Genomic DNA, 19,746 nt, shown 5'->3' on the forward strand with positions numbered 1-19,746 from the left:
TCCGTGCTCAGCCGTGGCAGCTGGGGGGGCACGTCCGTCCCGAAATGGCCCCGTCCCGCCGGACCCATCTCCCGCTGAACCCGGGCGTCCGGGCACATTCCTGGGGGGTGATTCACCGGGGGGCCCCGCTCCCTCCCCGGCCTCCTCTTCCTCCTCTTCCTCTCCCGGCGCTGGATCCGGCCGCCGCCCTCGGCGTGCCAGGGCAGGTCCCGCCGGGCCCCGCGGCTTCCCCGCCTCTGCGGGCGGCCCCGGGGGGCTTCGTCCAGCGGAATCTGCCGGGAACGGGGGTCCGTGGGTCCAGGGGACACCTGTGGGGACCGGGACTGTTTGGAGGTCCTGGGGACATCTGTGGCTCTTGGGGACGTCTATGGAAATGGGGTGGATCCGTGGGTCCTGGGGGTATCCAGGAGTCTTGAGGACATCCATGGAACCTCCTGGCTGGCATCTGTGGGTTCCAGGGATGTCTGTGAGTGCCCAGGACATCCAGGGATCCTGGTGGGATGTCTGTGGGTCCTGATGGCATCCACAGGCCCCAGGGATATCTGTGGGTGCCCAGGACATCCATGAATTTTGGGGACATCTGTGGATCCCAGGAGTGTTTGCACATCCTGGGGACTTCTATGGGGTTGTCTGTGGGTCCTGGGGGACCAGCATCCAAGGGCCAGAGGGGTGTATTGGTGGCACCTGCAGGTCCTGGTGGCATCTGCTGACGTCCCTGTCCTCTCTCCTCTCCCACAGTGGTGCTGCTGGACTTCGCCAAGGCACATGGGGAGCTGGGCTGGCTCACCCATCCCTATGGAAAAGGGGTGAGCACCCATGGATCCGGCATCCGGCCCTGCTGGCCGGCTCTGGGATGGGGAATGGGGACAGCCATGGGGGAGCTCCATGGGGATGGGACAAGGACATCCTGGGGACCTTCACAGGAATGGGCATGAGGGCATCCATGGGGGGGGCAGATGGGGACCTCCATGGCAATAGAGACATCCACGGGGATGGGCCTGGGGGCATTAATGGGAATGGGGACAGGAGCATCTGTAGAGAGGGACCTCCATAGGAACATCCCTCGGTCATGAGGATCTCCATGGGCATAGGGACAGGGACACCTGTGGGTTGGAGACCTCCACTGGAGTTGGGCTGCGGCCCTCCATGGGACCAGGAACACCCATGGGGATGGACATGGGGACACCTATGGGGTTGGAGACTCCACTGGATCTGGGCTGCAGCCCTCCATGGGAACAGGAACACCCATGGGGATGGACGTGAGAACACCCACGGGGTTGGACACCTCTGGGACGTGTCTGGGGACCTCCATGGGGATGGGGACAGGGGGAACAAGACGGGGACAAACCCATCCTTGGGGACAGTGCCTCAGTTCCCCTCCATAGCCCCATTTCTGTCTCTGGGGACAGTGGGACCAGCTGCAGAACGTCCTCAACGACTCCCTGATCTACATGTACTCCGTGTGCAACGTCCTGGAGGGCGAGCAGGAGAACTGGCTCCGCACCAACTGGATCTACCGCGGCGTGGCCCAGCGCATCTTCATCGAGCTGCAGTTCACCGTGCGCGACTGCAACAGCTTCCCCACGGCCGGCGGCGGCTCCTGCAAGGAGACCTTCAACCTCTACTACGCCGAGTCCGACGTGGATTACGGCACCAACTTCCAGAAGCGCCAGTTCAAGAAGATCGACACCATCGCCCCGGACGAGATCACCGTGCAGGAGGATTTCGCCGCCCGCAACGTGAAGCTCAACGTGGAGGTGCGCTCGGTGGGGCCGCTGCGCAGGAAGGGTTTCTACCTGGCCTTCCAGGACCTGGGCGCCTGCGTGGCGCTGCTCTCCGTGCGCGTGTACTACAAGCGCTGCCCGGCCGTGGTGCGGGGCATGGCGCGGTTCCCGGAGACCGTGGCCGGCGCCGACTCGCAGACCTTGGCCGAGGTGCGGGGCTCGTGCGTGGCCGAGGCCGTGGCCGAGCAGGCGCCCGCCCTGCACTGCAACGCCGACGGCGAGTGGCTCGTGCCCATCGGGGAGTGCCTGTGCCGGGCCGGCTTCCAGAGCCTGGGAGACACCTGCCAAGGTAGGGACTGGGCTAAGCTGAGGGGTGGTAAGGATGGGACAGCTTGGTGTGTGCCTGGGAGGGAAGAGGGTTGGCCCCAGAATTCCCAATCCTTAGCCTTGAGTGGATTGTGGAAGGGCTTAGCTGAGAGAGGGGTGGGGTGTCACGATAGGACACAAAAGAGCACAAGCGCGCTGCTTGTTTCAAGGTAAAGAAAAACCACTGCTGTTTTCAAGGTGAGGAAAAAAGGGAAGTTTATTTTCTGACTCCAACATTGATAGTTTTCTAAGAGTGACAGCGGATTGGAGGGTGACAGTGCCACCCTCCACTAACAGTCTATTGACTTTCTCTTTTTTCATAAAAGAATGCAAAACAATGAGTTATTTACAGAAAGTGTGTGAGAAAGCTCACTACAAAAATGTTAACATTAGAAGGCTTAGAAAATCTTAAACTAAAGCGATAGGTGGGGCAGTGATTGCAAAAATGAGGTGAAATGCCTGAAAAATTCCAGATTCAGGGTTGGAGAAATGAGGTTTTGTCTCCAAAATTCCCAGCCCTGGATCCTCACCTTTCAGCATCACCACTGTAGTGAGAGCTCAGACAGGTGAAGGGTGGGCTGGGGGGATCCCAGTAGTAATAATAAAGTAAAATAAAGTAGTAATACTTTACAGTAGCAATACAAAGCATTGTTCAATTGCTACTCTAAAGTAGCAATGCAAAGTAGCAAAAAGTAAATAGAGTAGCAGCTGCAAAATAAGATTAAATACCCTAAAATTCTCCATCCTGGATCATTCCCCTGCACCACCACTAATGCAGTGAGTGCAGCAGGGCTCAGCCAGGACGGGGGTGGTTTTGGGAGGGGCTCCCCAATAATAAAGAAGCTGCAAAATGTGGCAAACTCCCTATAACTCCTCTCTGGGTGCTTGTGGGGGTGCTTCCCCCCCCACCTGCCATGTGCTGATCCCCTGGATGGGGAGCAGGATTTGGGATCTCACCAGTGTCACCTTGTGTGTCCCCCCCCAGCTTGTCCCCCTGGCACCTTCAAGGCCGCAGTGTCCTCGGGGGGCTGCCAGCCCTGTCCCTCCAACACCCTGCCTGCCCCAGCTGCTGCCGCCACCTGCCCATGTGAGGACGGATTTTTCCGGGCCCCTGAGGATCCCCCGGAGCATCCCTGCACCCGTAAGTCACCTCTTTAGAGAGGACACTGTGATGTCACCTCACTGAGGTGACACAGAACCACCCTGTCCCCTGACCCCGCCCTGTGCCCCTGCAGGTCCCCCCTCACCCCCACAGGCTGTCACAGCCCTGGGGTTGGGGGCCGCGGTGCAGCTGCGCTGGGCCCCCCCGGCCGACCCCGGTGGCCGCGAGGACGTCACCTACAGCGTCAGCTGCGAGCAGTGCTGGCCCGAGAGCGGCGAGTGCCGGCCCTGCGACGGGGGGGTCCGCTTCTCACAGCCCCCCCAGGGGCTCACGGGGACGGAGGTCACTGTCACCGACCTGGAGCCACACGTCAACTACACCTTCACCGTGGAGGCCCGCAACGGGGTGTCCCCCTCCAGCCACCAGCGCAGCGTGGCCAGCGCCACCATCAGCGTCAACCAGACAGGTGAGGGGACACTGGCAGCTCCCACACCTTCCCTCCATAGTGGGGACACATCTGTGGTGTCCCTGTCCCCCATGGGAACACCTCAGTGACGTCCCTTTGTGTCCCCACAACAGAGCCTCCCCGGGTGACATCGGTGAGCCTGGATGGACGGACGGCCACCAGCCTGGTCCTGTCCTGGACGGTGCCACTGCGGCAGCAGAGTCGGGTCTGGAAGTACGAGGTCACCTACAGCAAGAAGGTGACACAGCCTGACACCTCCATCTGTTTCACCTCCATCCTTGCCCCCAGCTGTGTCAGCTCTGTCGATGCAATCTCCATCCACGTCATCCCTCCATCCTTGCCCTGAGCCACATCAGCACCCCATCCACACCACCTTCCATCCTTGTCCCCATCCCTGTCACCTCCATCCCTGCTCCATCCATGTCATCCCTCCATCCACGTCACCTCTATCCTTGCTTCCATCCGTGTCCCTCCCATGTTCATCCCTGTATCCATGTCACCTCCATCCCTGCCCCATCCATGTCACGTCCCCACATCATGTCATCTTTGCCCCACCCGTGCCACCCCTCCCTGCGTGTCACCCTAATGTCACCCTGCCGTGTCCCCAGGTGGATGAGAACAGCTACTCAGTGCTGCGCTGCGAGGGCACCTCTGTCACCCTGCCCAAGCTGTCCCCAGGCACCGCCTACGTGGTTCGGGTCCAGGCCCTCACTGCTGATGGCCACGGGGCCTTCAGCCCCCAGCACGAGTTCGAGACCCTGCCTGAGGGTGAGGAGGGGCTGGGGGTGCCAGGGGTGCGGGGTGGGGGCTCCAGGGGGTGTCAGGAGTGGGGTGTTGGTGCTCCAGGGGGTGTCAGGGGTGCGGGGTGGGGGCTCCAGGGGGTGTCAGGAGTGGGGTGTTGGTGCTCCAGGGAGTGTCAGGAGTGGGGTGTTGGTGCTCCAGGGGGTGTCAGGAGTGCGGGTTGGGGGCTCCAGGGAGTGTCAGGAGTGGGTGGTGGGGGCTCCAGGGGGTGTCAGGAGTGAGATGTTGGTGCTCCAGGGGGTGTAGGTCTCACCTGGATGGTCCCCACAGGTTCCGAGGCCATGGCATCAGCCACTGTCATCGCTGGCAGCATCGCTGGTGTTGTCTTTGTCGTCTTCCTCTTGGTCACTCTCCTCTTCATCCTCCGGCGGTAAGGGGACAAACCCTCCTAAAACCTCCCAAAAACCCCAAAATGTTGTTGTCCCACCACCAAATACGGCCGGGGGATGATCTTTTGGGATAAAATGCTGCTTTTCTGCAGGAGGAAGAGGTCACGGCCACGCCAATCTGCTGAGGATGTCTACTTCTCCAAGTCAGGTGAGCCATGGGACAGTGGGGACAACAGGGATGGGTAGGGGATGACAGGGGTGCTGACCTTCTCCTTGACACCTCCAGACCAGCTGAAGCCCCTCAAGACCTACGTTGACCCCCACACTTACGAAGACCCCAACCAAGCCATGCTCAAGTTCACCACCGAGATCCCTCCATCCTTCATCACCCGCCAGAAGGTCATCGGTGCTGGTGCGTGGCTTTGTCCCCCCCAGAGACACCCCAAAATCAGGGTGGGACAGGGGGGCTAAAGGTGCCCATGTTTTTTGGAGCAGGTGAATTTGGGGAGGTGTACAAGGGTACCCTGAAGCGTGGCAGGAAGGAGGTGCCAGTGGCCATCAAGACATTGAAGGTGGGGTACACGGAGAAGCAGCGCGTGGACTTCCTGAGCGAGGCCACCATCATGGGACAGTTCTGCCACCACAACATCATCCGCCTCGAGGGCGTTGTCTCCAAGTGTGAGTGTCCTCTGTGTCCTGTCCCCACAAAAAAAACACCCCAATTTCCCAGCAAAACACCCGAAAAAGAGTTATAAAAATAAGGTGCTTTGAGCAACGGTGCAAAGAGGAATTTGGGGGACTTGTGTCTTTTTGAGGGATGAGGTTGGGGATTTTTCTGGGGAAGAAATTCAGGTTTATTTGGGAAGTTTAATGGGGAGGTTAGGGGATTTTAGGAGGAGCTGGGGGAGTTATTTTGGGGTTTTGGCTATTGGGGTTTATTGGGGTCTGTAAGGGGTTTGAAACTTTACTGTTGTTTTGGGAATGTTTAACGGAGGTGACTTTTTGGGGAGTTGGGGGTCTGGAGTTTTTGGGGAGAATTGGTAGGGTTTGGGTTTTGGGGGTGGTTGGGGTTTTTTTGTAATTTTTGAGGGGTTGGGGTTTTTTTGAGGGGCATTGGGCATTTGGGGGTTTAAGGATTTTGGGAGGACTTGTGGGAGGTTTAGAGATTTTAGGGTGGTGACTTTTTGGGGGCTTGGAGGGATATTTTTGGTGTTTTTACCTATTTTGAGGTCTTTCTTTTGTACAGACAAGCCCTTCATGATCATCACAGAGTACATGGAGAACGGGGCACTGGATAAATTCTTGAGGGTAGGTGACACGTGGTGGCAACAACCACAGGGTGGTGGAACCTCCAACACCCATCAAGGGAGGTGGGACAACAGGTGGATTCCAGGCTGGATTCTCCCCTTTTCCCAGGAAAAAGAAGGTGAATTTGGCATCATCCAGCTGGTGGGGATGTTGAGGGGCATCGCCGCCGGCATGAAGTACTTGGCCAACATGAATTACGTCCATCGGGACCTGGCTGCCAGGAACATCCTGGTGAACAGCAACCTGGTGTGCAAAGTGTCCGATTTCGGGCTCTCGAGGGTGCTGGAAGATGACCCTGAAGCCACCTACACCACCAGCGTGAGTGTCACTGCAGCGGGGTGGTGGCCAGGGAGGGGTGGCTGGATGGCCAAGGTGAGGGGGTGGTTGGTTGTGTTGGGGTGGTTGTCCAAGGTGGGTGATTGCCCATCATGGTGGCCATGTTGGGGTGGTTGAACAAGGTGGGTGATTGTCCATCATGGTTGGTCATGTTGGGGTGGTTGAAGAAGGAGGATGATAGTGAACCATGGTGGCCATGTTGGGGGGGTTGAACAAGGTCGGGTGGTTTTTTGGGGGTGCAGGGTTGACCCCAATGTCGCTGTAGGGCGGGAAGATCCCGATCCGTTGGACAGCACCCGAAGCCATCTCCTACCGCAAGTTCACCTCTGCCAGCGACGTCTGGAGCTACGGCATCGTCATGTGGGAGGTGATGTCCTACGGCGAGCGGCCCTACTGGGAGCTCTCCAACCATGAGGTGAGAGCCCACCCTCCACCACCACCAGTGTTCTGGGAGACATTCAAGGCCAGGTGGGACAAGGCTGGGATCAACCTGGGACAGTGGAAGGTGTCCCTGCCCAGGGCAGGGGCTGCAATGAGATGAGTTTAAAATCATTCCAACCCAAACTATTCTGGGATTCTGTGAATGAACACCTTTGTGGGTGGACCATTCCTGACCCTCCTCCTCCTCCTCGTAGGTGATGAAGGCCATCAACGAGGGCTTCCGCCTCCCGGCGCCGCTGGACTGTCCCTCGGCCATCTACCAGCTGATGATGCAGTGCTGGCAGCAGGAGCGCTGCCGGCGCCCCAAATTCCCCGACATCGTCAGCATCCTCGACAAACTCATCCGCGCCCCCGACTCCCTCAAGGCACTGGCAGATTTCGACCCCCGGTGAGTGTAGAGAGTGCCAGGATGGGGTGGGAGGCAAGAAGAAGGAGGGGAGAAGTTGCCCAGAGCAGCTGTGGCTGCCCCTGGATCCCTGGCAGTGTCCAAGGCCAGGCTGGACAGGACTTGGAGACTCCTGGGATAGTGAAAAGTGTCCCTGCCCATGGCAGGGATGGAATGGGGTGGGCTCTAAGGTCCCTCCCAACCAAACCAGCCTGGGATTCTCTGATTCTTGCACATCTTTGTGTCTTATATCATTTTTTGCACTCTCATGGTGCTGTTTTGGGTTGAGTTTTGCATCTCTGCACTCCCTTGTTGCTTCTGGCATCTGCATTTCTGCATCATTTTTTGGTATGTCCCCATTTTCACATTTCCTCTTTCTCCAGCATCTCATTTTCTGCATCACAATTTCATCATCTCATTTTTGCATTTATTTTTTGGCATCTTCCCATTTCTGCATTGTTTTTCCATTTTCATATCATTTTTCACATCCTTCCATTTCTGCATCATTGATTTAACCTTCCACTTTCACATCACTTTTTGCACCATTTAATTTCTGTGCTATTTTTGCATCCTTCCAGTTTTTGGCATTATTTTTTCCTTTTTCCATTTACACAGAATTTCTCATCTTTCCATTTTCACATTATTTTTTGCATCTTTTCAACTCATGTTATTTTTCCATCCTTCCACTTTTGCATCTCTATTTGCCACCCTTTCATTCCTGCATAATTTTTTGCCTTGTTTAATTTCTGCAATATTTTTGTGTCCTCACCTTTCTGTGTCATTCTTTGCACCTTCTCATTTTCACATTGTTTTTTGCATCTTCCTATTTTCACATTATTTTGTTACACCCCTCCATTCCTGCATCATTTTTTGCATCATTTCCTTTCTGCATCACTTCCACGCCCTTCTGTTTTCACATGGCTCTTCCAGCCTTGAATTTCTGCGTCACTTTTATTGAATTTTTCTATTTTTGCCTCATTTTCTGCAGGGTGTCCATCCGGCTGCCCAGCACCAGCGGCTCCGAGGGCGTCCCGTTCCGCTCGGTCCCGGAGTGGCTGGAGTCCATCCGCATGCCCCAGTACACCGAGACCTTCATGGCCTCGGGCTACAGCACCATCGAGAAGGTCCTGCAGATGACCAGCGAGTGAGTCCTGTCCCCATGCTGTCCCCACACCACTCCCCTGCTGTCCTCACACCACTCCCCTGCTGTCCCAAGGATGTGTCCCCACACTGTCCCCATCCCCTCCCCACCAACTCCCAAGGGACAGAGATGTGCTGGGAACGGAAACCACTTCCGTGGCCTTGGTGGCCCGAGGGATGGGATAAAATTAGATGTTCCTTGGCTGGAGAGGCCGGGATGAGCTGTATCTGTCCATCTGTCCCTTGAGATGAGCTGTGTCCATCCATTCCTTGGGATGAGCCATGTCAGTCTGTCTATCCCTCGGGATGAGTCATGTCAGTCCATCCATCCATCCATCCCCTGGGATAAGCCATGTCTCCATTCCCTCCATCCCTCCATCCCCCGGGATGAGCCCCATCCATTCATCCATCCATCCATCCATCCATCCATCCATCCATCCATCCATCCATCCATCCATCCATCCATCCATCCATCCATCCTTCCCTTGGGATGAGCCATGTCCATCCATCCCTTGACTGAGCTATGTCCATCCATCCATCTCTCAGGATGAGCAGTGTCCATCCACCCATCCATCCATCCCCCAGAATACACCATGCCCATGTCATCACCTTGGGATGAGCCATGTCCATCCATCCCTTGGGGTTAGCTATGTCCATCCATCCTTGGGAGGAGCCATGTCCATCCATGCCTTGGCTATGTCCATCCACCCATCGAGATGAGCCATATCCATCCATCCATCCATCCCCCAGAATAAGCCATGTCCATCTGTCCATCCCTTGGGATGAGCCATGTCCATCCATCCCTTGGGGTTAGCTATGTCCATCCATCCATCCATCCATCCATCCATCCATCCATCCATCCATCCATCCATCCATCCATCCATCCATCCATCCATCCATCCCTGGGGATGAGCCATGTCCATCCCCACCCTCCCAAGGATGCTGCTCCTGGCTCCCCCCAATCCCAGGCTGTGTCTGTGGTGTCTCCAGCCCCATTCCCCCATTCCTGACCCCATTCCTCACTCCGTGTTCTCCCGTTCCCCTTCCCAGGGACATCAAGCGGATCGGGGTGCGGCTGCCGGGCCACCAGAAGCGCATTGCCTACAGCCTGCTGGGGCTGCAGGAGCAGGCAGGAGCTGGGGGGACCCCAGGCTGACCCCCCACCCCCAAAACTCCACATCAACCCCCCCTCCTCCCCGAGGGGTTATTTATTATTTCTGTAATTATTAAGGTTTTTTTTTTATAGTGTTATTGATCTTGTCCCCGCGCCTGGGGATGAAATGGGTGCTGCCCCTTCCCTCTCCCCTAAAAAAAATGGAATTTCAAGCTTGTTTGGAACTGGGGGAAGGATTTTTTTTCTTATTTTCCCCCCACATTTCAAGAAAAAAAGGGCTCAGTCCCAAAACTGATTTATTTTTGCTTTTTTTCTCCCTATTTATTCCTCTCCCACCAGGTTTTTGGGTGTATTTGTTTGCCCTTTATTGCTGATCTGCCAGTGTTGCCTTGTATTTTTTAACCTAATTTATTCTATTTTTGTATATTTATTGTGAGGAATTAAAGGTCGTGTCGGTTTGGGAGAGAAAAAAAGGGGGAAATTTTAAAAACCCAGCTCAGATGCTTCCCCCCCCCCCCTTTTTTTCATAGATTTATGGGGATTTTTGTGGGGTTTTGAATAAAAATATGTGCTTTTTGGTTTTCTAGAATATTGTGTTTTCCCACTGGTTCACAGAGAATGAGGGAATTTGGGGGACAAAGAGAGGGAGTTCTCCCTAGATTTTAGGGAGTTTAAGGGCATTTAAAGGGGATTGTAAGAGGGTTTTAAAGGGTTTTCTTAAGGTGTTTTAAGGATTTTTAAAGGTTTTGGGGTGCATTAAGGGGGAGTTAAGGAGGTTTGAAGTTTTGAGAGTTTTAGGCATTTTAAGGTTTTTTAAGGAGTTATCGGGGGGGGTTGGGGGCTTTAAAGGGGTTTTAAGTTATTTTTTAGGGAGGCTTAATGTTTTTTGAGGGGTTTATTTTAGGGAGTTTTAGGGGGGTTTAAAGTGAGAGGGTTTAGGGGTTTTAATGGGGGTTTAAATGGGTTAAAGAGGATTTTTAAAGAGGTTTAAATTGAGTTAAAGAGGGTTTTTTAAAGGGGTTTACAGTTTTTAGGGGGTTCTCAGGGATTTTAAGGGGTTTCACAGGGCTCCGGGAGCGTTTCCCATCCAGGGCCCCTTTCCCCAGCAAAACCCAGGAGGAATTTTGGCCTTTTCATCCCCCGCCGCTCCCCGAAGCCAAAGCCCGGCCGCGCCGGCTGCCCGGAGCCTGCAAATGACTGGGTAGGAAAACGCCGGAAAAAAAAGGGGTTTGACATTTTTTTTCTGCCCTAAAACCATAATAAGGGATGGGTGGGAGGTGAGGGCGGACCAACATCGCGCTGCGAAAGCCGCGGGTTTGGGGGATTTTCACCCCGTTCGGGGGGACTTTGTCCTATGGGTGTCGTGAGTCCGTCGGGCTCAGCCCCGGCCGCGATCGCGGCTCAAAGTCCGGAGGTGCCTGGGAGGGGCTGGATAGGGGGGACACCCCGGGAGTGGCCGGATAGGGGGGGACACCCCGGGAAAGCAGGGGGACACCCCGGGCTGGGCTGGATCGCGGGGACACCCCGTGCTGGCTCTGGCACCCCCCGGTCTCCCGTGTGCCCAGCCCGGAGCCCAGCCCAGCTCCTGCCCCACTTTTGGGGTGTCTCCCTGGCGCTGACCCCGCTTCACCCCGTCCTGCGCCGGGCCCGGGCATGCCCGCCCTGCCCAACCTGCCCCGCCACGCCTAATTAACCCCTCAGGCTTAATTACGGCTTCGTTAGCGCCCGATGCGCCGCCCAAACCCGCTGTGCCCCAGGTCCGGGGGCACCGAAGAGCAGCGGGGACTCGGGCCCCCCATTCCCCCTGGATTTTGGGGTCACTAAACACCCACCCCCCTGATTAATTGCAGTAATTAAAATGAGGATAATTATTTGCTGGTAATTTTAGAAGGGGGGCACAGGAGGTGTCACAGAGACTGGGGCGCTTCAGTGCACGTCCTAGGCAGTTTTGGGGTGATTTGGGTGGTTTTAAGTGTTGTTGTTGGGTTTGGGAGTGGGTGGCGTCCCCAAAAGAAACCGGCAGGAGGAAGAGGAGAAAGAGGAGGAGGCACTGATGGGTCGATGGTTTAATGCACAACTGATGGCCCAGCCCAGACCCCCCACACCGCTGGGGGGGTCAGGACTCCCCCTCTTTTCATGGGGGATGTCGGTGGGGAGGGGTCCCCTGTGGTCCCAAAACGCCATCACTTGGGGTTGGCGAGGTCCTCAATTGCTCTCCGCAGCTGGAAGGGGACAGAGGGGGTGGGACAGGGGCTCTCCCCCACTTTACCTTCTCCTTTCTTCCCCTTCTCCCCTCATTGCCCCCCTTTTCCTTTCCTTCCCCCCCTTTTCCTTTCCTTCCCCCCCTTTTCCTTTCCTTCCCCCCCTTTTCCTTTCCTTCCCCCCCTTTTCCTTTCCTTCCCCCCCTTTTCCTTTCCTTCCCCCCCTTTTCCTTTCCTTCCCCCCCTTTTCCTTTCCTTCCCCCCCTTTTCCTTTCCTTCCCCCCTTTTCCTTTCCTTCCCCCCTTTTCCTTCCTTCCCCCCCTTTTCCTTTCCTTCCCCCCCTTTTCCTTCCCCCCCTTTTCCTTCCCCCCCTTTTCCTTCCCCCCCTTTTCCTCCCCCCCTTTTCCTTCCCCCTTTTCCTTCCCCCCTTTTCACCTCTGCCCTGCTCACGGCTCCCACCAGCTCCCAGAGCGGGTGACAAAGACTCGCTGCAGCTTCAGCATCTGGAAGAGGTGATAGGCCTGGGAGAAGGACAACAGGGACACGTGGGAACAAAGCCACCCCTCGCCGTGTCCCCTCAGTGTGACACAGACCTGGGGGGACTCTCAGGACACATTTCACAGCCCCCAGACCTGGTGCAGGGAGGTCCATGGAGAGAACTGGAGCATGATGGGCTCGATGGTGCAGTCGTCCCCGAGTGTCCCCCACCGCGGCCAGCTTGTGGAAGGTGACATGGTAATTTTGGGGTGGAAAAGCAGTTTTTTGGGTGTGGTAGGGTGCCTCCACCCCATTTACCTTCTCCCCTTGTGGGGCCTGAGGGTGCTTGTGGCTCTGGAGGAAGGTGACCAGCTGGGATCTGCTGACGGTGCCCACCAGAGTGGGGGACCCTGGAGAGAGGGGACAGTGTGGGAGTGCCAGGGGGACACCAAGGGAACAGTATGGGAATAACAGGGGGAGGTACTGGGGACACTAAGGGGACATCCCATGGGGACAGCAGGGTGATGGTATGGGGACAGTATGGGAATATCGAGGGGACACCCCACAGGGACACCATGGGGACGGTATGGGAATGGCATGGGGACACCGTGGGGACAGGATGGGAATGGCATGGGGACACCGTGGGGACGGGATGGGAATACTACAGTGGCACCATGGCACTATTGAGGGCACAACATGTGGACACCAATGGGAATGGGACAGCCTGGCACCATAAGAGCAGTATGGGGACACTGCAGGGACACCCCATAGGGACAGCGTGGGCAAGGCATGGAGATGGCAGGGGAATATCAAGTGGGCACTGGAGGGACACTATGGGGACAGTATGAAGAGACACAGAAGGGCCACCACAGGGCCAGGGACTCGCTGGCCACCCCCCATGGGGACAGCGACCCCCCAGGTCCCACATCTCACCTGTGCTCTCCACCACGGGGTACTCAGCGTCAGCAGAGGCATCCAAGGCCACCAGCACCTCCTGGAACCCGTCCCCCTTGGCCAAAGCCACCACCCGGCGCTCCATGAACTCCTCCACCACCACTCGGTAGGAGCTGGAGAACACAAAACCCCCCCAAATTTCCATCATTTCCTGGAGAATGCCCCCAAAACTCGGGGTTTGGGGCGGGGGCTTACGCGATGTGCCGGCTGCGGATGGGGGGCAGGTAGGGGCAGCTTCTTGACGATGATGCCGGCGTCGTAGAAGGACGGTTGGTTCTTCTGGCTGATGGCGTTGGCCACCAGCACGGCCAGCACGGTGGGCAGGAGGTGGTCCAGGTGCCCGGTGGCCTCGCACACCAGCAGGGCCGTGGACACCGCGTGGGTCACCGAGCCCGCGAACGCGGCCGCGCCTGGCGGGGAGCGGGGTCAGGGGATGGGGAGGGGTGTCTCCCTGCCCGTGGGGGTGTCCCCCTGCCCGTGGGGGTGTCCCCCTGCCCGTGGGGGGTGTCCCCTGCCCGTGGGGGTGTCCCCCTGCCCGTGGGGGTGTCCCCCTGCCCGTGGAGGTGTCTCCCTGCCCGTGGGGGTGTCTCCCCCACCCCCAGACTCACCAGCCAGGGCGTAGCCAGCAGGAATAATGGGCCGTGGGGGTCCTTCTGAATGGAGCCCCCGTGGGAAGAGCAGGGCCACCACCTCTCCTATCAGGCGCCCGATGGCTGCTCCTAAAATTGGGGGAGGAGGGAAGGTGGGGAGACCCCTGGAGCCCCCCCAGAATGGTGGAGGGAGAGGTGACCACCCTCCTGCAGCTGTCCCAGAGCTGCATGCCTCCCCTGTACCCCGCAGACTGGATGTACCCCCCTCCAGAGCTGGGTACTCCCCCAGTATCCCACCCAAGGGCTGAATGAACCCCTGCACCCAGCCACACCTGGCTGTCCCCCCATGTTCCCCCCAGCCCCTGACTCACCATAGATGAAGATGGGCATGAAGTACCCGGCTGGCAGGGGCAGGGTGGTGGCCAAGATCAGCATCCAGAACTGGGGGGACACGGGGAGGTCACCTCATGGGGACACCGTGTTGGGGGGCACAGCTGGAGATTGGAGGGCCATGGTTACCTTCATGAGCAGGAAGAAGGTCAGGGTGCCATAGATGGTGGCAGAGGGATGGTCCCACTCCTGCCAGAGCCCCCCAGGCTTGGCCACCCCCGAGGCGTTGGCAGCCAGCACACCCCAGGTGCGGTTGTCAAAGAGGGAGATGAGATGTTCCTTCATGGTGAGCTGGATGGATGGACAGGCGGACAAATGGACACCCTGAGCCCCCGCTGGGAGATTTTGGGGTCCCCAGGGAGCCCCAAGTGCCCTCACTCACCCTGGAGGCCATGAACTGGCCCAGCCCGGGCGGGAAGGTGATGGAGGCGAGGAGCAGCACAGCCAGCACCGTGTACACGGGTTTGCTGCAGGGGGACACGGGGGCTGAGTGCGTGGGGACGGACAAACAGACACACGGGAGGGAGCCAGGGACACCCAGAGTGGATGGGGTTAGTGGGCAGGGTGCATGGGGGGACATTGGGGCACCCAGGGTCAGTGAGGGGGGACACATGGATGCACAGGGTGAGGGGAGGGGGGCACACAGGGACATTCTGGGTGAATGGGGTGGACAGAGGGACATCCAGCATGAATGGGGGGACAGGGGGACACCTGGGGGACAGAGGGACACCCAGGGTGAATGTGGGGAGGGACACAGGGACACCCAGGGTGGATGGGGGGGACACAGGGACACCCAGGGCATACGGGAAGGACACAGGGACACGCAGGGTGAATGTGGGGAGGGACACAGGGACACCCCGGGCATATGGGAAGGACACAGCGACACGCAGAGCCTGCACAGCACGGACACACAGACACAGCGGGTGCAGGGTGCAGACAGACAGATGGACAGACGCCCAGTACACACTCAGTGGCCAAGAGCTTGGCCGTCAGCCGGTTCCTCTTGACGGCCACCATCATCCAGCGCTGGCAGAAGAGATAAGCACAGGCCACGATCCCACAGATGATCCTGTGAGGACAGGGCAGGTAGGGCACAGGCAGAGCACAGACAGCACCCCAAAACCGGGCCCTCCGTACCCCAAAATCAGGAAAAAGAAGGTCTCCAGGAGGTCGAAGGGAAAATCAATCTTGAGGTCACTCTTAAAAACAGCGGCGATGGTTTCTGGCAGGGGGGACAGGAATGAGGGTGTGGGTTTGGGGGTGAGCACCCCAAAAATGTCCCAGGGGGAGGGTCAAAGGGAAGAGGGGGCACATCCTGCCCAGCCTGCCTTGCCTTGCTCGCTGTTGAACACGGCCAGGAGCCGAAACATGAAGGCGCCACAGGTGGCAGCAAAGAAGCCGCGCCAGTAATCCCGCACGGCGAAGTGGGGGGACATCACCTCGATGCTGAAAAGCACCCCTGGAAAAACGGGGAAAGGGATCAGGGCGAGGTTTAGGGGGGCCCAGGGTGGGATTAGGGGGGTCCTCACCGCTGATGGGTGCCCCGAAGACTGTGGCCACCCCGACGGCTTGAGCTGCCACCAGCATCTCGTGCTGCTTGAACTTGTTCTGTGAGGTTGGGGGGGGGGGGGGGTTAGGCACAACCTCAACTTTTTGGGGGTAAAATCAAATCTCTCCCTTCATTTTTCGGGCGGTGGTGGCACCCCCACCTCATATTCCCTCGTGACCGTGGTCCTCATCTTCCCCAGGTAGGCTGCGGCCATGGCGGAGAGGTGCACGTAGGGACCCTGGGGGGACACAGCGCTGAGCCCCCCACCCATCCCGGCACCGGCTGAAACCGCCGGGGTTTCGGGGTTCAGAAGGGGATCCCTCACCACTTTGCCAAGGAAAACGGTGCTGCCGCACGTCAGGGTGCAGGTCAGCCCCACCACCTTGGCTCCGAAGTTCTGGATGGCCAGGTAGTCCTCCAGCACCACGCCCATCAGGATGGTCTTCAGCTCCGGGATGCCGGAGCCTGGCGGTGGCGAGGGGGGGCAGGATCCAAATTTTAGGGGTCCCCCATTACCAAGGGTGCGTTTTGGGGAGTCTGGAGGTGGGGGTGCAGCCGGCTCACCTCCGGAGTGCGGGGTGATGCTCTGGGCGAAGCCGCTGGAGAAGGCGGCCATGGCCGTGGGGAACAGGGTCCACGAGAGGTACTTGAGCACGGCGATGTCCCCGATCTCCCGGTACAGCCACGTGTGGGCTGGAGGAGAGGTGTCGGGAGGGGAGCTGCACCCCCCGAAAGAGCCCCCCCGTATTCTCGGTGAGCCCCCAAAGGCCCCCGGGGCGCCCCTCGTTACCGGCATAGAGCCTGGCGACGATGATGTCCATGGCGAAGCTGATGGTGGCCATGAGCACCCCCAGGATGAAGAGGAAGTACCAATCCTCCCCAACGCGGAACAGCTGCCGCTTCACCCACTCCAAGCACCCTGCGAGCGGGGAAACAGGGTGCTGATCCCCCAAAACCCCCCCTGCCCCCATAAAATCCCCCTTTTTGGTTGGGGGTCTCACCTCGGACCCTCCTCCGGGCGGTGGGGCAGGGTCTCCAGCTGTGCTCCGACACCAGCACCCTCTCCACCTCCTCCTCCTCCTCCTTCTCCCCCCGCAGCCCCCTGGGGACAGGGCGCTCCATCCCGGGGACGCTTCAGGTGGACCGCACCCCCTTTTTTTGTAGCACCCCTGACCCGTTCCTCCCGCCTCGGCCTCCGCTGCCCGACTGAGTTTGCAAACGAGCTCATTAAAAACGACCTTGACGAATCCGACGGACCCGCTCGGGCCGGAGCGAGCCGGGTTTCCTCCCCCCTCCGCCACCCTCCAGCTCCCAGTCCCAACGTACATCCCGCGGCGGGGAGGATTTAATAAGTATTTTAATTCATTATCGTGATTATTCCTTAATAATAGGCATCGCATTCCATGGCGTTGAGCTGGGGGGGGGTTGAACGGAGCGGGGAAAAATTTCCACCGTCTCCGGCGCAAGACCTAAATTTAGCCGGTTTTACGAGAGGTCTGGCAGGCGGCCGGGAGCCTTAACGAGGCTTTAAAAAGCTCGTCAAGTCGAAATATCCCGAAATAACCGATCCGGCGTCGCCTTCGCCGGCAGGAGAGCGAGGAAGGGGGTTCCGCTCATCCCCCCGGCGGGAGCTGGGGGTCGCAGGTGGGCGCAAGCGGCGGCTGAAGGTGAAACCCTCGCCCGCCGGCTCCATGGAGCTTTTCGGGAGCTTTGTCCGGCCCCACGGGGAGACCCTGGGCTTCCCAGGTGAGTTTGGGGCGCACCCGGGAGGCATTTGGGGGGGATCCTGGGCAAGCTGTGGTTGTGAACCCCCCAAACCGTGCCCTGCAGCTCGCCCCGGTAACACGGGCGTGGTGAAGACCCTGGGGAACACCTATCAGTTCACGGTGGACGTCAGCGACTTCGCGCCCGAGGACATCATTGTCACCACCTCCAACAACCAGATCGAGGTGCACGCCGAGAAGGTGGGTGCTCCCTCCCTTCCCTGCTCACCCCCAAAATCCTCACTGGGGGTGTGGGGACTGCTCAGCTCCCACCCAATTCCCAAACAGCTGCAGCCACAACCCCAGCAGTATTTAATTCACCATTAATTAATAATGGGGAATAATGAGTCCCCATTCTGCTTGCACCCCAAAATCGCCTCTTTTCACCCTTTTTTTCCTCCCAGTTGGCCACGGATGGCACTGTCATGAACACCTTCACCCACAAGTGCCAGCTGCCCGAAGATGTGGACCCCACGTCCGTGTCATCCTCGCTGGGGGACAATGGGATGTTGACCATCCGGGCTCAGCGCCGGCCGGCCAAGCACTCCGAGCACGTCCAGCAAACCTTCCGGACTGAGATCAAGATCTGAGGGGTCGGGGGGCTCCTTTCCCCCCCGCTCCTTTCCCTCCCTCGCTAATTAAATGGGTGATTTGGGAAGGCGGTGGGATGTGGGGTAGGGAATGGGAAGGCTCCCTGCAGAGTGGGGTCAGACCTGTGCTGAACGCATCCCGTCACCCAGCGGAGAAATTCCGGAGGGGAGTCCCAGCTCCGGCAATTTTTAGCTGGCGCGTGTTGAGGGGGGAGATCCAGCGTGCCAAGAGTCCTGCCGGGAGCCAGGTTCCCTTCCCAACCCTCTGCCAGAGCTTGTCTTTGTATATAGAGCTTGGGATAAATTATTGAGAACGTCCGACTGCCGCCTTCTCCGTTTTTTGGCGTTTCCCTGATGCTTTACCCTCAAAAAGGGGCGCAGGTTCAGACCCAAGGGGTGTCTCTGTAAGGGATATTCTGCCATCCCCACAAAAACCCGCACCAGGAGCCGCTCGGGCGCCCGCTGCCCTGTTTATTTCCAGCCTGGGGTGACTCATTTCTTCCCCGAAGCTCTATTTCAGAGCCATTCCCTCAGCTGTCCGGCTGCCGACCCACCTGGAAGGGCACCAAACCCTTCTCCTCCTCCTCCTCCCCTCGCCCACCCTTGCCCACCCTCACCCAGCACCCTGGGGATGCCCCAAGGCCGGGATGCCGGCCCCAGAGCCAAAGGCTCGTTCTGGGGGAGGAAGGGCTCGTTCTGAGGGAGGAAGGGCCTGGCTCTGTGTCCCTGTGTGTACCCACAACAGCGAGGCGCCCGCTGGGGCAGCAGCGCCTGTTTATGGCTACACAGCCCGGCTCGTGTTGCTGCTCCGCCCGTGACTGCCTGCAGCAGCCTGGCAGTGGCCCAGGCACGGCGCTCAGGGCAATCCCCCTGCGGCAAAAAGGGCCGAAAGCGATGATGGCTGAGGTGGTGAAGGCTCGGGGAGCCGGGGAGGGCAGCGCCCGTCGGGACCCGGGCAGGAACGCGGCGGCTCCGGCTCGAAGCCAGCCCGGAGCCCAGCGGCGGTCGCTGGTTGCCATCTAGCGGCCCTGGCCCAGGGAGGTGCGGGGAAAGGCGGAGGGAAATGGGGAAACCGCCCTATTTCTGCCCGAATGGCTTTGGGATAGGGGCGGTGAGCAGAGGGCAGGCTCAGCCCGGCACCAAACACACCCCACAGCAGCTGGCCCCTCATGGCCCCTCCGGCTCCTCTTGGCCCCTCATGGCTTCCCTCATGGGCCCCCTCTTTCCCTGTTTCTGCCCAAATGGCTTTAGGACAGGGGAGGTGAGCAGAGGGCAGAGGGCCGGCTCAGCCCGGCCCCAAACACTCCCCACAGCAGCTGGCCCCTCATGACTCCACTCATGGCTCGGCTCCCCTTGGCCCCTCATGGCTCCCCTTGGCCCCTCATGGCCCCTCATGGCCTCCCTCTTTCCCTATTTCTGCCCGCATTGCTTTGGGACAGGGGAGGTGAGCAGAGGGCTCAGCCCGGCCCCAAACACACCCCACAGCAGCTCATTCGTGGCAGGAAAGCTGGGGAAAAAAACCCAGGTTTTTGGGATGTGTTTGAACTCTTTATCAATGATCGGGACAAGAGGATCGAGGTACCCTTGTAGCCCATACAGAACTTTTTCACTTATTTATGCATTTTAAGCAAACAAATAAATTAACGTTCATTGGTTCTAGGTCACATAATTCTCTTATTAATTAGCATGCTGTCCTCTATTGGTTATTGATTTCTATAGT

General features: G+C 58.4%; 3 protein-coding genes across 3 annotated transcripts; 2 read left to right on the forward strand and 1 right to left on the reverse strand.

Moving 5' to 3' along the window:
* Positions 1–340: 340 nt before the first annotated feature.
* Positions 341–9,577, forward strand: EPHA2 (EPH receptor A2). The gene is made up of 16 exons (XM_058039127.1): positions 341–806; positions 1,410–2,073; positions 3,076–3,231; positions 3,326–3,658; positions 3,772–3,896; positions 4,267–4,426; positions 4,730–4,829; positions 4,941–4,996; positions 5,075–5,200; positions 5,284–5,466; positions 6,035–6,096; positions 6,205–6,414; positions 6,698–6,847; positions 7,068–7,261; positions 8,247–8,402; positions 9,449–9,577. Exons 2-16 carry the CDS (start codon positions 1,452–1,454, stop codon positions 9,552–9,554), a joined length of 2,739 nt encoding a protein of 912 aa, XP_057895110.1. The 5' UTR covers positions 341–806; positions 1,410–1,451; the 3' UTR covers positions 9,555–9,577.
* A 2,118-nt stretch (positions 9,578–11,695) lies between these two features.
* On the reverse strand, positions 11,696–16,795 carry CLCNKA (chloride voltage-gated channel Ka). Its single transcript, XM_058039151.1, is given in 21 exon segments — positions 11,696–11,734; positions 12,149–12,177; positions 12,180–12,234; positions 12,346–12,440; positions 12,505–12,600; positions 13,124–13,257; positions 13,340–13,374; positions 13,376–13,554; positions 13,753–13,863; positions 14,106–14,175; positions 14,254–14,415; positions 14,507–14,591; positions 15,092–15,193; positions 15,262–15,346; positions 15,458–15,583; positions 15,654–15,732; positions 15,834–15,911; positions 15,999–16,138; positions 16,238–16,366; positions 16,464–16,592; positions 16,675–16,795. Coding segments are annotated over 21 exon segments (2,079 nt in total).
* Positions 16,796–17,208: 413 nt separating this feature from the next.
* On the forward strand, positions 17,209–18,347 carry HSPB7 (heat shock protein family B (small) member 7). Its single transcript, XM_058039135.1, has 3 exons — positions 17,209–17,419; positions 17,504–17,637; positions 17,841–18,347. Exons 1-3 carry the CDS (start codon positions 17,365–17,367, stop codon positions 18,024–18,026), a joined length of 375 nt encoding a protein of 124 aa, XP_057895118.1. The 5' UTR covers positions 17,209–17,364; the 3' UTR covers positions 18,027–18,347.
* Positions 18,348–19,746: the final 1,399 nt, after the last annotated feature.

This window comes from Melospiza georgiana, chromosome 22, assembly GCF_028018845.1.
Source record: "Melospiza georgiana isolate bMelGeo1 chromosome 22, bMelGeo1.pri, whole genome shotgun sequence".
Lineage (NCBI taxonomy): Eukaryota > Metazoa > Chordata > Aves > Passeriformes > Passerellidae > Melospiza > Melospiza georgiana.